The sequence below is a fragment of the Triticum aestivum genome, chromosome 6B (genome assembly GCF_018294505.1).
Source record: "Triticum aestivum cultivar Chinese Spring chromosome 6B, IWGSC CS RefSeq v2.1, whole genome shotgun sequence".
In the NCBI taxonomy this organism is placed as follows: Eukaryota; Viridiplantae; Streptophyta; class Magnoliopsida; order Poales; family Poaceae; genus Triticum; species Triticum aestivum.
Genome location: NC_057810.1, coordinates 315860675 through 315878248, shown reverse-complemented (window position 1 = coordinate 315878248; position 17574 = coordinate 315860675). Strand labels below are relative to the sequence as shown.

At 42.7% G+C, this 17574-nt stretch overlaps 1 protein-coding gene across 8 annotated transcripts; it reads right to left on the bottom strand.

The window, feature by feature from the left end:
* Window positions 1-884: 884 nt before the first annotated feature.
* Window positions 885-11850, bottom strand: LOC123137057 (uncharacterized). Of its 8 annotated transcripts, XM_044556612.1 has the most exons (14): window positions 7491-7911; window positions 7320-7399; window positions 4009-4152; window positions 3652-3925; window positions 3455-3559; window positions 3235-3365; window positions 3045-3126; window positions 2557-2936; window positions 1972-2458; window positions 1827-1882; window positions 1640-1748; window positions 1444-1544; window positions 1257-1347; window positions 885-1164 (listed from the first exon to the last, which is right to left on the bottom strand). In XM_044556612.1, the coding sequence occupies exons 8-13, from the start codon at window positions 2616-2618 to the stop codon at window positions 1296-1298; spliced, it is 867 nt and encodes a 288-aa protein (XP_044412547.1). In that variant the 5' UTR covers window positions 2619-2936; window positions 3045-3126; window positions 3235-3365; window positions 3455-3559; window positions 3652-3925; window positions 4009-4152; window positions 7320-7399; window positions 7491-7911; the 3' UTR covers window positions 885-1164; window positions 1257-1295. The 8 variants fall into 8 exon arrangements, 1 of the variants encoding a protein (XP_044412547.1); XR_006467676.1 differs by lacking the exons at window positions 885-1164; window positions 1257-1347; window positions 1444-1544; ... (1 more) ...; window positions 1827-1882; window positions 1972-2458 and adding exons at window positions 8734-8882; window positions 8968-10738; window positions 11229-11285; window positions 11366-11428; window positions 11520-11850 and having other exon boundaries at window positions 2631-2936; XR_006467671.1 differs by lacking the exons at window positions 885-1164; window positions 1257-1347; window positions 1444-1544; ... (1 more) ...; window positions 1827-1882; window positions 1972-2458 and adding exons at window positions 8968-9656; window positions 10681-10738; window positions 11229-11285; window positions 11366-11428; window positions 11520-11849 and having other exon boundaries at window positions 2631-2936; window positions 7491-8882.
* Between the last annotated feature and the right edge of the window lie 5724 nt (window positions 11851-17574).

Below are 17574 nucleotides of genomic sequence, written 5' to 3'. Positions count from 1 at the left end.
CAAAATGTTGAGTTTTCATCTGCACAGAGAGTCGTAAAGTATATATTACCCAGGTTAAGCCTCTGTTCAGACTGAAGGAACTCGACTGCTTGTCTGTTCTGCTGCTTGTTTGGGATGCTAATTAATATTCCTGGTCAGGAGTATCAATAGTAACAATTTCATCACATTCAAGCTGAAAAGCTTTAGCCAATGCATTATCAAAGTGCCTTCGTGCAGTTCTACTATCAGGAGAGAAAATGATTTGGAAATGGTAGTGTGTCCGGATCTCTCGGCATTTTGTTTCACCATAAGAAAGGAAAGCTCTTGTAATATTTCTTCTGGAAGAGACAGACGAGGACGAAATACCTAGCAAGATTATAAAATAGTTTAGGCTACTCGCCAGCTTAGGCGCTGAGAAAGGAAGACTGGATCTAAGAATACAAGGACAGCGGCTCAACTTAAAGGAATAGGGAAAGAATGGAATCTACCTTAAACTGAAACGGCAGTATAGGATGTAGCTTCATTGGTTGAAGAAGACGCCATAAGCCCAGGGCACCAAGATGCAGCGAGGGAAGAAACCCTAGAAATGGATGTGCGGAGAGTGTGACGGCGGGATTGGTGGGGTGGAGCAAGAGAGCGTGCAGGTTATGGGGGATAGCACATAGGCCAGTCCTCAGCCACACAACCTGTCTGTATATGAGCGACGGACAAGAATGGGCCTAGTGGGCCGAAGCAAAAACAGGAATTGGATAGAGCCTTAAAGGGTATGAAAAAAGGAGGAGATGACCAGAGTCTAAAACAGAGGGGAAACAAAATTATCTATGAGAAGAAGAAATCATCTGCAGGCTATGGGGCAGCATATCACGCAAAAAAAGGCAAATCATAATCGAACAGCACACACATAATAGGCTAGAGTTCACTTGATTATATAGGGGAGTTTTTTGTTTTGCCGTGCTTTGACACTGCTACTTGAGCAGCTAAAGACTCTAGTTTCAGACCTGCTTAATAAGGAGCATTTAGTTACACAAAAGTTCACGCAGGTAGCATAGGCATCAACGGGCTCGTCTTGAAGCTGGTCAAAGAGCACTGCGGTGGAGCACTGTCGAGGATGAGGCTAGTTGCATGGACTATCGTCTTTCTCCCATGATGTCATCGCAGAGAAGCTAACATTACAGCATAGGTAATCTACAGTAAAACATAGGATAGAAAACAAAGTTAAAGCATGTTTATAGGAAAGGAATCCAGGAACAGCACGAGAGAACGGATTTGGGATGTACCTATAGGTAATATATCTCTGCGTAGCTAGCGCGGAGTAGTTACTGCCTTGATTTCTTTCCTGTCCCAGTCCCCTTTCTAGCAGTAGGGTTCCTTTATAGAAAAGTGTTTTAGTTAGACATGAGGGAGTGCTAAATTTATATGGATTCCAAGAATGCAGAGGCAGATACAAAGCATAGAAACTGGCACCTTTTGTTTTTGGTCGTCTGGTTCTGCTCATCCTTGTCATTCTTTTCCTCAACAGCAACTAAAGGAGCTTCGACCTTGCCATCAGATTCCTCCTGGTGCACCTAACAATCATTTGATAACAGAGCAAGAAGAGATATCAACACTTGAAGGTAAATGAATTGGTTCAAGTATGTTTCAACTCATTCAATGGCTTTACCTCTGCTGTTTCATCAGGCTTCTTCATAGGCTCTTCTAGTGGAGCTGCTTTATTGTCAAGACCTGGAAACAAGGCACGTCTGGCACTACCGGTTGGGCATGGCGATTTGCTACCCAAAAAACAAAGACAAACATGAGTGCAATAAAACAGCCAAGTGCATTGTATTGCTCTGTTTCAAAAGGCATACCCTGGGGATGCAGTTGGAAGGAGATTGACACTGAGCTTTGAAGTTGGTGTGCGCGTCTATGCATCAAGAGGCAGTTAGAAGAATTAAAATAGCCTGCTGGCAGTCAAACCGACATAGTGGAAGGTATGTTAAGACAACTACACACCTCGCTTGTAGGTGTCTGATAGCCTATAGCAAGGCTTCCTGATGAGCTTCTAGGTTGCACTTGATGGATGTTTGGCGTATTTGGTGTAAACATTGCAGAAGTTGCTGGACCATCAATTAGTGAGGTAGAAGATGATGCTCCGGACGTCCCAGGAATATAGTCAAAAGCAGATGAGCTTAACTGAGGCTTGTAGGTTTCCATAATCTTTACAACTTGGAATGACAACTGGTGGCTAGTGGTTGAAAAGCTTCTCCTTGAAATGGACACCAGGAGCTTATACTTCTGCCCAACAACCTGATTAACTTCCGGTGGAGCAATCCTGTCAACCATTGGCACGCGAGCAATTTCTTCTATGGTTACAAGCCCTGGGTTCCTAAACTTCAGCAAGGTAAGAAGAGGCTTTCCCATAGCTGCTTTTCCGACCTTATCAAACATAACAAACTCAGCCTCATCCACATCATCACGTGTAAGGACAGAAACACAGTATCTACACATGGCATTAGCAGAATGAAATTAGACAGCAAGCTCGAGAATAAACAACTGTAAAAGAGCGGACAACAAGCAGAGAGTGAGCAAGGCACATACGTTTCTTGTGCTTCTTTAGCTGAGCAGCTAGGATTAGTGCATCGGTACTGCGATCCCATCATTGTTGAGGTCTTGCTGTAGGAAGAGCAAGAGAAGAACCACTAGCACTGATCAGGAGTAAGCCTTTGGACTGTAACGGTGCAGATGAACCTTTTTTCTTGTGTAAACAACATCATTCAGTATTGGGTACATAAACAACAAAAGTAAAAAGGAACATCTGGAAAGCATGAGAAGAGAATAAACATAGCCCGCTCTCATAAGGGTCGAGCTTAAGGAGTTCTGACACAGTCATTTCGACCGGAGCATCATAGATACGAGCAGGAAGCGACCCTCCATCAATAGCAGCATTGACATCAATAGGTGTAAAATTAGTTCCAAGCCTGTGTAAAACAAAGGAGTCAGCCAGGGCTATAGTGAAATAAGAAGCAACATGTTCATAAGCAAAGGAAAGATAACAGGCAATCCATCAGCAAGCACATAAAAATTACCTGTTGCGGAAGTCATTTATAACAGGCAAATCCTCATCGATGTACCAGCGACAGGCAGAACTACCGCTAAGTCCTTTAACACCTGTGTAGTTATCAAACATGACAGAGGATGAGCAAGTTGCACAGAATTCAATATAAAGTAGCATAATATACTATAGTTTCAGCCAGGACACACACGTAAAGTGACTACCTTGATTCATCTTAGGCAATGTTCCCACGAAAATTGCAATGACAGCCTACTTTTTGTCCCTTGCGTGCACTGCCTCTGCTTCAAATTCAACTGCGCGGTCACCCCAGAGGACCAGCCTTAGCTCCTGGCCCCTACAGATTCCACACCATTCACGGATCAGCAAAGCAATCAAGGCACAAATATTGTAAAGGGCCTGAGCATAATAAAACAATAACTAAACTCATTGTAAGTCAGTGAGGATTCGTCCTTGTGTTTGATGGTTCTGGCTGGTGTGATGATTGGATAGGGATCACATCAGAAACAGTAGTTATCCTTCCAATGACATCTTCAAAATGAAAGGATCCACAAAAGTATGAGCTTTCCAAATCTTTAGAAGGAGATATTTCCTATGGGTAGGCATGCATCATCAGAACTTACCAAGAAAACGGACAGGACGACCACCTGGCCTGGGAATGTCTTCAAATGAGACCAGATTATAGGTACAAAATGGGTAGTCTGCCTACAAGCCTGGGCGAAGCACTGTATCACTGAACCTGGTGAACTAGATCATGTATAGGCTCTCAACAGCCCTAAAGGTAGGCTTTGACTTAATGCAGTTGAACTTAGTCATCATGTAGACCTTTCCTTCTTCTAGCTCATGCTGCAGGCGTTCTGCTGCCTGAGGCGGTATCTGCACGTACATATGATTGCCCTGCGAACAAAATGAATGACTATAAAGACAGCCCAGCTCCAACATAGACAAACAGTGTTCATTCAGGCATGTACAAGGCATACCTGGCTATCAAGAACAACCAAATCCATGTGTTGGATGGGTCCATTGTCAGTTCCTCCACGCTAGAACCAGAGGTGAGATACAAGGACAAAGACAACCCGTTTCCTGCTGTGGTTGTGTATCTCAGAAAGCATTTGATGCGCCATCTACAAAGGCAAACACAGCGCTGCTTAGGAAGATGAAAACATATACAGAAGAGTTATACTAAGTAGAGCAATATGATATAGCATACCTAATTAAATTGAAGCGAACAAACATACCAAGCAAATTATGAAAATAGTTTGAAGACGTAAATATAGCTAAAGAGTCTAAGATCAAGCTAAAAACCAACGATAACATAGATACTATCCGAGGCAATGGGTGATGGCAGCGTAAACAGTATTTACAATCTCAAACCTTGTTGAAAAGGGATCACGCAAACAAAAGGTATCATCAAAATCAAGATCCATGTGAAAACAGTAAGTAGTAGTGAGACCAGAAGTAGTTCGCAAAATAACATGTGACATAAAGATTATTCCAGAGACTGAAAGATCTCAGAGAAAACAATGTTTCTAGTATGAGATCCAAGTGTGCCATCTTCATTTTCAATAAGTATTTTCAAATTTTTCTTAGAAGTGACACGTGAGACCGCCACATAAAGCTGGCCATGAGTAAAAATAGGGCTTTTAAGGTATAATCCAATAGCTGAGAGAGTCTGTCCCTGGATTTTATTGATGGTCATGGCATAAGAAACCCTAACCGGAAATTGGCGGCGATGCAGAGTAAACAGCCATCTAGGATCCTTGGTAGTGAGGCATATCCTTGGAATGTACACAACATCTCCGATATTAGAACCAGTCATAATAACAGCCTCTATGACCTTCTCACCAAGCTTAGAGACAATAAGACGAGTACCATTAGAAAGACCAGTTGCTTGACTTAAATTTCTAAGGAGCATGATGGGCACACCCTTTTTCAAAATCAGTCTATGTTGTGGGAAATTGTTAATTTTAATTGTGTTCAGGTATTCAACAGGATAAAACACATCCATGTTACGCATTGCATCAGCAGCATTTCCAATAGAATCATAGCTTAGATATTCCCTCTCGGCAGAAGGCGTCAAGGTTAGCACGTGTTCATTAACTTCATGAGCTAGATCATTAGTTGTTGTTAGGATAGCCCTTCGACGCAAGTATTTTGGATTTGAACAGTTTTTAGCAAAGTCTATGTATACAACACTAACAATAGCAGCTATTATATTATCCTCAGAATGGACATGTCATTAGGAATTGTTATCCAACTTGGTTCATGCTCTCCTTGCCGAGCCACAGAAGGTGCTGTGCCATCACCTATACTCAAGATCCAATCAGCAAAAGAAGCTACCTCAGCTTGTAGAACAGGGTCTGCCATTTCCCCAGTTAAACACATGTTTATCCTAAGATGTAGAATTTCTATAAACTGTCATAGAGGCGAATTTGTTACAGCGGCATTAATAACCTGGGTGCGAGTCCCACCCTCAATGAATGGTAAAATCTGTCTCAGATCACCACCCAAAACCACAACCTTACCACCAAAAGGCATGCCAACAATAGAAGGATCATTAGCAGATAAAATATCACGCAAACTACGATCCAGAGCCTCAAAGCACTTACGATGTGACATTAAAGCTTCATCCCAAATTATTAGTGAGGCTGATTCAATCATCTCTGCTAACTTGCTAGATCTTTTTATATCACATGTTCCATTGTCATCTAGACAGATCGGCATTTTAAACCTAGAATGAGCAGTTCTACCTCCAGGCAAAAGAAGTGTTGCAACCCCAGAAGATGCAACCGTGAGAACAATCCTCTCCTTGCCTCTAAGATAAGCAACTATAGCATTCCAGAGAAAAGTTTTCCCAGTCCCGCCATATCCAGAAACAAAGAAAAAGCCAAGTTCTCCAGATATAACCCTATCAATAATACTCTTGTAATCTAGGAGTTGATCTGGATTAAGTTGGTTGTACATGGTCTCTACTTTTATAAGCTTAGCTTTAGGATCAGTGCATAGTTCATCATTTATCATACCATTTTCATCTAAATCATCATCATATACAGTCTTTAATGGTAGATTGTGATCTAGAATATTAGATGCATTTTTAGCAAATAGAATGGTCAGTTTATCAAGTAACATATCTATCAGTTCATCAACATGCACAACATGATCATCATCATGAAAGGAGCGCTTTATACGGTGTTCAATATCTTGAGCCAACTCCAACCAATATTTTTCAAAAAAAGCATTTTCATCACTAACCCCACAATGGACAAGTATTGTAACAAAGAGCCTATGTAACTGATCCCCCATACCCCAGGTTAAAGCCTTGTCAAATGCACTATACCATTCGAGATCGTCTCCAAGCAAGCCCCTAGCAGCACATGCCTCTTTGAAAGTTTCATACACAATCCCATTATAGGTTCTAACATCTGCATAAGACTTGGCACCTTTAACAATCATGAGAAGCATTCTAAGAGAGTAAAGTTCTCCAGTTGTAGGATGTACATAATAAATTCTACCAATCCTATAACTTGAGGTATTAGGAATCCATTGTTTCTTGTTTCCTACCCAAGTCCATTTGGTTGGGAAGTCGCAATAAGTAAGAGACCTAGCACTCAAATGAGATCTGTTAGCCACAAACCACTCCATCAACATTGTTCTCTGTAGCCAGGCATCATCAGCAACCGACTTCAGGTTTGCCTTTACATTGAAGCGTACTATGTGTTTATTTAATAGGTGAATGGGTAGTCCTTCAACAGAAGGCATTTTACTATGTATATCAAAGCCATATATCCTCCAGCAACCATCTTTATCACATATGTAGCGACATTCTCTATATTCAATGATCTCATCAATCTCAATACCATTCTTGTTTTTTATGCTTTCAAACAAAGTTTTCGAAAAATCAGGACCCTTTGTAACATACTTGTAAAGATACTTGATGACATGAGTTTTATTGCACCACTCAACATTAATATGCGCTTGGTATTTTTTCAGCATGAGCAAGTTGTAAGGAACAACATGCCTATTATCAAGTTTAACCTTTTTTTACCACAAAACGACCGTTATCTGGGCGACTATACACAGGGAACCCACTATCATCTATGGAGGTTTCTAGCTAGAATGACTTAGGAAAAAATTTCGAACACATTCCATCTTTCAAGCAAGGCCATTTCTCATTATCTCTGTCACATGAGCCGTGCATCATATGCTCAGAAACAAAAACATATCCAAGAGGATCTGCCACAGGATCAGGAATCGCAGCCGATATAAAAGAGTAAATCAAAGCAGGACTAACCTCCCGCTTCTTCCTATCAAGCAAGATCAGGATATGAGCATGAGGAAGCCCTCTTTTCTGAAACTCTACAGTATGCAGGACTGTGAACAAAGCAAAGACAAGATTTATCATGGGCCCAGAGGGCAAAACCCTAAACAAATGAAACTGGAGTGATCGTAAAGCATGCATTACCAGCTACAACAGGGCCAAATGCCTCCCCAGACTTGATATCATGAAGATAGTCATTTAGCTTCATGTGATAAACCCTAACTAGAAGATCAGCTCGATCCGAAGGCATTTGCCCAGGCTCAGATGACAAGGCCTCAGCTATTTCACCCCACTTGGGATTATAGGTGAAGGTGGTGAAAAGGTCTGGTGGGCCAAATACACGCGAAATAGCTATCGCATCTTGGAAGTTCTCAACCATATAACGGCGGCCACCGGTAAAAGATGATGGAAGTATGTTTTTCTTGCCAACAGAACCTGCATCTGTCTGCCCTTTTCCAACAGCATCAGTAACCCCTTGCAAGTTTTCTGCTCTAAGATCATTGTTAGCCTTCATGATAAAATGCAATCTCCACTCATCTATGCAAGCGCGTGCATCTACAATGGCCTGTGGGGAGAGCAAACCACAACAAAGGTATGGATTATGTTGCTCTGGTCTGTAGTGGAGACAATAGGAATAATAATCCTGCATGGTAAGCCTAGTTCTTTTGGTTGTATCAAGGGGGTCTGAACCAATATATCTAATCCCAAGCTGAAACCCACGCTCGGCATAGGGGAAGAGAAGAGGATACTGCAAAGGCATATATGAAGTTTGCAAAGAAGATATTTGTTGCAGATTGTCATCCCTACCATGTATTATTATGTCATGACAAGAAGTTTCTACCGTAAACTCACCAAACATCAAAGATGCAAGCTCATCGGTGGTAGGAAGACTAAACTGTGGACTATCAGATTCTCCAGGGGCAATTAAACATATGGCTATTTCAGCATGTTTATTGGCTTCTAATATTTCCCTAGCTGATCGAAATGTTTTGACAAAAGAATTGTGCGCATCAAGCATGTGCATCAACCCTTCAACAATAGACTTGTCTAAAGCACCATTACCCTTTTCACCCTTGTCCAAAGCCTGAATCATGTTTTTTATCTTATTCTGGGTATCATATATATACAATTCAGCATACTTTGGGGTGTTTCCTTTCTTAGGCATAAGAGACCCCGTTCGATGGCAAACCTGATCATTTATTTTGTATATATTTGGGCCATTACCATCATTTATTGAGCGATCAACAGTAGTCCCCATAGAAGTAAACACAAAGAGACAGTTGTACTGGCATATCTTTTTTATAAAATCTTTGCTACGCGGAGGACAATTGTATCTCAGCAATTCAGAGAGGAACAAGGGTGGCTTTTTAAAAGGTGTAATATACACCTTACCACCCTTGCAACATTTGTTGTAAACCATCCGCCTTCGTGTGATAGCGGACTCTGACTTCACTCTCTCCTCGAACCAGAAGACTGCCTCACATCTGGGACACTTGTAGTCTGGGCCACCATAGAAAGATCTCTTTCGGTACCCAACTGCAAATTTATCTTGCCTTAGTAACAATTGCAAACAAGCAACGCAACACAAGATAGCCTATAGGAACACCAGTAATAAGCATACCTTTTAACATCTCAGACTCCTCGGGCGTGAACCCGGCCCAATTAGTGCCTAAGGGTGACCGAATGACAGGCCCTTGTCCCCTAAGCCCATCGATGATCACCCTGCATCTCTTTCTATTACGGGCCGAAATTTCTGGACTAAGAACGGGGAAGAAACCATCATCTAAAAAAATGGAGGCAATGTCACAACTAGGAAGAGAGAGCAAGAGCGTGCAGAAGGCACACCAGTAAACTAAAAGAAATCCAACTCGAAAGAGGATTTCATGCATTTCCTTTTGGGTAGCCCAGAGGATATGTAAGGTAACGGCGGTCCACAGAAAGATAGTTTTTGTTGAACAACACGGCATGGAGGTGCCTGATGGCTGTTCGAATCGGCCTTAAGACGAATAGAACGACATGGAGGCATGATATTCAGACAAATGACATGAAGAACGACTGCGAGATACTGCAACAGAAACGTAACACGATGAATGAAACAAAGAACATAAGTAGCAAGCATCAACTAACAAAACCCTGTAAATCTCTGTAACCTACGAAAACCATACTCTGTTTTCTAACAACAGAAGAAGATACAGACCTAAACCAAGAAGCAAGCCCCAACAAACAAAACCCTGTAGATCTCATCCTAGTCTCCAATGAAAGGGAAAGGCAGCCAAAAGCAACCCCAAGAAAAAGCACACAAGTTTTTTCCTGCAGACATGCAAAGAGGACAGTGTTTTTAAGATAAAAAGATAGGAAAACATAGATAAGATACAGAGAAAGCCCAAAAAGGCAAATGCAAGAAACATCCTCTGAAAAGCCCAGGAAGAATCACCTGCTCACAAAAGACAACGCGGCCCAAAGGGACAACACAGGCAACAACAACAATGCTGGTGTGCAGGTACAGCAAGGCCCTCAGGGCAGCCACATTAAATATAAAAAGTCCAGACTTTATTGCATCCGAGGAATCATTAACTATCTACTTTATTGCATCAGAGGAATCATTAACTATCAAGTACAAAGCAGGCACATGGTCCTAAATAAACATTCAATAGAAGAAAGCTAAAGAGAACGAAGAGAGGAAAGTAGATGCGAGCACAACAAAGCCCAATCGAAGTGGGCTAGAAGAGGGGTAATATCTGGGCTAATCTCTATATTCGTAGAAGCATATCGCAAGCGCAATAGCTCCCTCTCCAAGCGCTCAACATGCCGAACGGCAGAGACCGCAACTGTCATGGAAGAACGAAGGGAACTCCTATAGGCCATCATACAATCATAATTATAGTCTCTCACCACAAACCCATATAAACCCTGTAAAAATCTTATGGCCTGGAGGGCAGCTTGTTCATAGGCATGGACAAAACCACACCAGGCCGAGCTCCAAAAAAACTCTCTTCATGGAACTGGACCAGAACCATCCCCTGGAAGTTCCAGTTCTACCCCAGCAAGAATGAACCCATCCTCTGCGATCTCACATAGGTACGAAAGCGCTGGCAAAGCACACCGAGCCACCACGGCTTCCAAACAGGTATAACGGTCGAAATAAGAGCACACATCCTGCTCACACGCAATCACCAAATATAAACATGAAACGAAAGTCACACAAAACTGAAAAATAACACGACCCCCAGACAAATCTGGCACAACAAAACAATCAGTAAAAAAACAGCATGTAGAAAAATAAATATATCTTGAGTCAGAAAGAAATCGCATGCGGTGTAAAAGGAGAGAAAACCTTCAGCACCAGTAGCAAGTCGCAGGTGAAGATGCAGAAACAGAGCAGCTCTTCAAACCTGCAAAATAAACCCAGACAGAGACATAAGAACATAATAATAGCAATGTAACCACAGAAGCCAGCAGAACACGCATTAAACAAAGCCCATCCAATAGACGCAGAGCAACAGAACTATTCAGATCTCATCATATCAGGCCACCATACATCTTGCTAGTGCAACAGAACTATTTAGATATAATGTATCTAAAGCATCTTTCTCCTGAATATTCACAAAAGCCTTTAGCTTGCTAGTGCTACGACCCTCTCCCCTCATGTAGAAACTTAAGAAGATTCCTATGAATCAACCTCATACTATGCGCTCTCAGCCAAATTAATAAACACAATTAGCATAAAGCCTCTAACAACCCCAACCGCAACAGCATGAGCGTAAGACAACCTAGAAGAGAGAATATAAGACACCATACCAACATCATCATCAGCACATAGACTCACAACACATGTGTATCTCTGCACCGATGAAAGAAAGAAGGCAAGGAGAAGCACATTACCAGGATTAAGAACAACAACCAGGACAGCAAATGAAGGCGGAATGGCAGACGAACAACCTGAGAAGAAACACAGTCAGGCCACCACAGAGGCATTCTGCCGAACACGTCGCATGCAGGCAAACGGAAGGAAGCCCAACCTCAATGCAGACGGCAGAATGGCGCACCGGTTGGCGCAGGAGACAGCACAGAGAGGATTTCAGCTGCACGTGTAGCATAGAAAAGGAAGAGCAGCAAGGTAAGCAAGGTGCAACGCGGGAAATGAACATGATCTAAAGCAAGCAGAGCACTAACCTCAACCAGCAGCATCGACCGCACGCAGGCACGCCATCACAACGGGCACGCACACGGATGGCGAAGAACAACAGGCACATGCAGCGAGCTAGAGAGGAAGTGAAATGTGGTGTGGCGAAGCAGGTGAATGATGGACAGCGAGAATGGAGAGCGGGAGAGAGAAAAGGAGCAGGAAGGAAAGATGTTTAAAGGAGGAAAGGGGTGTGCGCGACCTCTCCGCCTCTCCGTAGCAGAGCCAACAGCAGGGCATGGGAGCAGACCCACCACCACGGCGAAGACACGCGTCCCAGGCGCCGAAGTTTGGCCCACCGTCATACATACACCAGGCCAACAGGTGAAAGCGCCTCGCGCAAGAGGAAAACGCGTAGGCTCAGCGCGCACTACGGAGAGGCAGAGTCGACGAAGCGGGTCGCGCATGTCCTACCGGTCAAGTCGCGCAGGCTGAGCGCACGCGATGCACAGCACGTGCACATCCGGCCGGTTGAGCCGTGCGTCAGCCACAGCGAACCGCCATCGATGGGGCAAACGCCCATAGCACACGCCTGTAGCACACAACCGCTCCACTGACAACTGGGACAGCCCATCCACAGGGGCCCATGAGCAGCCACCAGCAACAAAGCAAAGAAGAGTACCGAAAGACCCAAAAGAAATAACAGGCGCAAGAGTCAAAGTCGCATGACGAAATCGACAGGGCAAGCCGAGGCGGGCGAACAAACAACTCCCTCCAACCCTGGCCATATAAGCTGGACATAGGACGAACAGGTACAACCCACCGACGCGTAGGACCAGGGACTAGGGTGTCCCACATGGCAGCGGCTCTGCATGCCCACGCCCCGCCCCTTGCACTCTCCATGCGCGGTGATTCCCACGCATAGCCCATCTCACCGGGGCCCACGAAACCCGTCGCCCAACCCACGCGATTGCCCAGTGCAGTCAGGGCGCATCCCATCCCGTGAGCGAGCCAAACCCAGCCAGCTCCCCAGCCAGCGCTACCGACGAGCGGGCCAGCGAGCCAAACCCAGCCAGCGCCCCAGCCAGCGCTACTGACGAGCGGGCCCAGCATCACCATGAGCCCACCTGGCAGGAAGAGCAGGCCACGCCAGGCAGGTACGAAACCCGTCTCCCAACCCACGCGACCGCCCAGCGCGGTCAACCCCGAAACAGCACACGCAACGCTCGCCGAATGGCCACTCAAAATTTTCAAACCCAGCCAACCAGAAACCACGCCGAGCCCACCAGTCATCTGCTTCGACGGAAAAATAGCCAGTCAAAACGGGTGGTGAAAATCGAACGGCCTGGGCATGCACGTTGACCTGACTAGGCCCAATCGGACGAACACGCGCGGCGCAAAAACGAGGATGCTTCAGGAGAGCGGGTCGGCTAGGCTTCTTATATGTTAGAATATACAAATCAAATTCTTGTAGCAAGAGAACCCATCTAATAAGTGTAGGTTTGGCAGCTTTCTTTTCCATAAGATATTTAATAGCAGCATGATCAGTGTGAATAGTTACTTTAGAATCAACAATATAAGGTCTGAACTTATCACAAGCAAATACAACTGCTAAGAATTCTTTTTCAGTAGTAGCATAATTTCTTTGTGCAGTGTCTAGAGTTTTACTAGCATATTGAATAACATTTAGTTTCTTATCAACTCTTTGTCCTAGAACAGCACCTACAGCATAATCGCTAGCATCACACATAATTTCAAAGGGTAAATTCCAATCAGGTGGCTGAACAATGGGTGCAGATATCAAAGCTTTCTTAAGTATTTCAAATGCTTCTACACAATCATCATCGAAGACAAAAGGAATATCTTTTTGCAATAAATTAGTCAGAGGCCTAGAAATTTTAGAAAAGTCCTTAATGAACCTCCTATAAAAACCGGCATGACCAAGGAAACTTCTTATACCTTTGATGTCCTTGGGACACGACATCTTTTCAATAGCATCAACTTTAGCTTTATCAACTTCAATACCTCTTTCAGAAATTTTATGCCCCAAGACAATGCCTTCATTAACCATAAAGTGGTAGTTCTCCCAATTCAAAACAAGACTAGTATCTTCGCATCTCTGCAAACTCGTTCAAGGTTGCTCAAGCAATCATCAAAGGAGGATCCATAAATGGAGAAATCATCCATGAATACCTCACAAATCTTTTCACAAAAGTTAGAGAATATAGCCATCATGCATCTTTGAAAGGTAGCAGGTGCATTACATAAACCAAAAGGCATACGTCTATAAGCAAAAGTACCAAAAGAGCAAGTAAAAGTAGTCTTTGCTTGATCATCTGATGACACAGGTATTTGAGAGAAACCAGAGTAACCATCTAGAAAGCAAAAATGTGTATGTTTGGATAGTCTTTCTAGCATTTGATCAATAAAAGGTAAAGGGTAATGATATTTTTTAGTAGCTTCATTTAATTTATGGAAATTAATTACCATCCTATAACCTATAATAATTCTTTGCGGGATCAATTCATCTTTATCATTAGGAACGACAGTAATACCTCCCTCCTTAGGAACGCAATGGACATGACTTGCCCACTGACTATCAGAAACGGGATAAATTATACCTGCCTCAAGGAGCTTTAGTATTTCCTTTCTTACCACTTCTTTCATCTTAGGATTTAACCGTCGTTGGTGATCAATGACTGGTTTGGCGTCTTCCTCCAAATTTATTTTGTGTTCGCATAAAGTGGGACTAATGCCCTTAAGATCATCAAGAGTATATCCAATAGCATCACGGTGCTTCTTCAGAGTTTTCAATAATCTTTCCTCTTCCCGCTCTAAAAGGTTAGCACTAATAATAACAGGATATGTCTTCTTTTCATCAAGATAAGCATATTTAAGAGTATCAGGTAATGGTTTAAGCTCAAACACGGGATCACCCTTGGGTGGAGGAGGATCCCCTAGGATTTCAACAGGCAAGTTGTGTTTCAAAATAGGACCCTGTTTAAAGAATACTTCATCTATCTCCCTTCTTTCATTCATAAACATATCATTTTCATGTTCTAGTTTCTAAGGGATCATTAGGAGGCATGACAATAGAAGCAAGACCAATAATTTCATCCTTACTAGGCAATTCTTTATCATGGGGTTGTCTACGAAATTTAGCAAAATTAAACTCATGTGTCATATCCCCCAAGCCAATTGTAACAACATCCTTTTCACAATCAATCTTAGCATTGACAGTATTCAAGAAGGGTCTACCAAATATAATGGGACAAAAGCTATCTTGTGGGGAACCAAGAACAAGAATATCAGCAGGATATTTAACTTTCCCACACAAGACTTCAACATCTCTAACAATCCCAAATGGTGAAATAGTATCTCTATTGGCAAGCTTAATTGTAACAACAATATCTTCTATCTCAGCAGGTGCAATGTCATGCATAATTTCTCTATATAAGGAATGAGGTATTGCACTAGCACTAGCACCCATATCACATAGGCCATGATAGCAATGATCTCCTATTTTAATAGAAATAACAGGCATGCCTACAACGGGTCTATGTTTCTTAGCATCGGGTCTAGCAATTCTAGCAGCTTCATCACAGAAATAAATAACATGCCCATCAATATTATCAGCCAAGAGATCTTCAACCATAGCAATACTAGGTTCAACTTTAATTTGCTCAGGAGGTGTATATGTTCTAGTATTACTCTAACGAACCACAGTTGAAGCTTTAGCATGATCCTTTATCCTAACAGGGAAAGGTGGTTTCTCAACATAAGTAGTAGGAACAATAGGATCATTATAAGTGATAATCTTTTCTTCAACCGTAACAGGTGCAACCAGTTTTACTTCAGTGGGAGGATTACATTTAAACCACTTCTCCTTAGGGAGATCAACATGAGTAGCAAATGATTCATAGAAGGAAGTGATACGTCTCCGTCGTATCTACTTTTCCAAACACTTTTGCCCATGGGACTCTAACTTGCATGATTTGAATGAAACTAACCCGGACTGACGTTGTTTTCAGCAGAACTGCCATGGTGTTATTTTTGTGCAGAAATAAAAGTTCTCGGAATGACCTGAAAATCCATGCAGGAACTTTTCAGAAAATATAAAAATACTGGTGAAAGAATCAAGGCCAGGGGGCCCACACCCTGTCCACGAGGGTGGGGGGCGCGCCCCCTCCACTTGGGCACGCCCCCTGCCTCGTGGCCCCCCTGGATGTCCACCAACCTCAACTCCAACTCCATATATTCTCTTTCGCGGAGAAAAAAATCAGAGAGAAAGTTTCATCGCGTTTTATGATGCGGAGCCGCCGCCAAGCCCTAATCTCTCTTGGGAGGGCTGATCTAGAGTCCGTTCGGGGCTCCGTAGAGGGGGATTCATCGCCGTCGTCATCATCAACCATCCTCCATCACCAATTTCATGATGTTGACCGCTGTGCATGAGTAATTCCATCGTAGGCTTGCTGGACGGTGATGGGTTGGATGAGATTTACCATGTAATCAAGTTAGTTTTGTTAGGGTTTGATCCCTAGTATCCACTATGTTCTGAGATTGATGTTGCTATGACTTTGCTATGCTTAATGCTTGTCAACAGGGCCCGAGTGCCATGATTTCAGATCTGAACCTATTATGTTTTCATGAATATATGTGAGTTCTTGATCATATCTTGCAAGTCTATAGTCACCTATTATGTGTTATGATCCGACAACCCCGAAGTGACAATAATCGGGATACTTCTTGGTGATGACCATAGTTTGAGGAGTTCATGTATTCACTAAGTGCTAATGCTTTGGTCCGGTACTCTATTAAAAGGAGGCCTTAATATCCCTTAGTTTCCACTAGGACCCCGCTGCCACGAGAGGGTAGGACAGATGTCACGCAGGTTCTTTTCCATAAGCACGTATGACTATATTCAGAATACATGCCTACATTACATTGATGAACTGGAGCTAGTTCTGTGTCACCCTATGTTATAACTATTACATGAGGAATCGCATCCGACATAATTATCCATCACTGATCCAATGCCTATGAGCTTTTCCATATTGTGCTTTGCTTATTTACTTTTCCATTGCTACTGTTACAACTACTACAAAACTGCTATCATTACTTTTGCCACTGTTACCATTACTATCATACTACTTTGCTACTAAATACTTTTGTTGCAGATACTAAGTTATCCAGGTGTGGTTGAATTGACAACTCAACTGCTAATACTTGAGAATATTCTTTGGCTCCCCTTGTGTCGAATCAATAAATTTGTGTTGAATACTCTACCCTCGAAAACTGTTGCGATCCCCTATACTTGTGGGTTATCAGGAAGCTACTATCTCAGAATCAAGTCCATATTTAGTGCTAAATCCACTAAAAGCATCGGTATCCATAAAAGATTTAACACAATCAAACTTAGGTGTCATACCTGACTCCTTACCATCGTCGGAACCCCAATCTTCAGAGTTGCGCTTAATTCTTTCCAATAAATCCCACTTGAATTCAATAGTCTTCAACATATAAGAACCATCACAAGAAGTATCGAGCATGGTGCGATTATTGAGAGAAAGCCGAGCATAAATTTTTTGAATAATCATTTCTCTTGAGAGCTCATGATTGGGGCATGAATATAACATTGACTTAAGCCTCCCCCAAGCTTGAGCGATGCTTTCTCCTTCTCGAGGACAAAAATTATATATATATATATAATTATGATCACGATGAACAAGATGCACAGGATAAAACTTGTGGTGAAATTCCAATTTCAATCGTTTATAGTCCCAGGATCCCATATCATCACATAGTCTATACCATGTTAATGCATCTCCCTTCAAAGATAAAGGGAAGACCTTCTTATTAACAACATCATCGGGCATACCCGCAAGCTTAAATAATCCACAAACTTCATCCACATAGATAAGGTGTAAATCGGGATGCAATGTTCCATCTCCTGCAAAGGGATTAGATAGCAGTTTCTCTACCATACCCGAAGGAATTTCAAAATAAACATTTTCAGTAGGTTTAGTAGGTTGAGGAGGAACTCTTTGCTCTACTGGCCGGGGTGAAGATACCCCGAACAATCCCCTCAAAGGATTAGTTTCCATA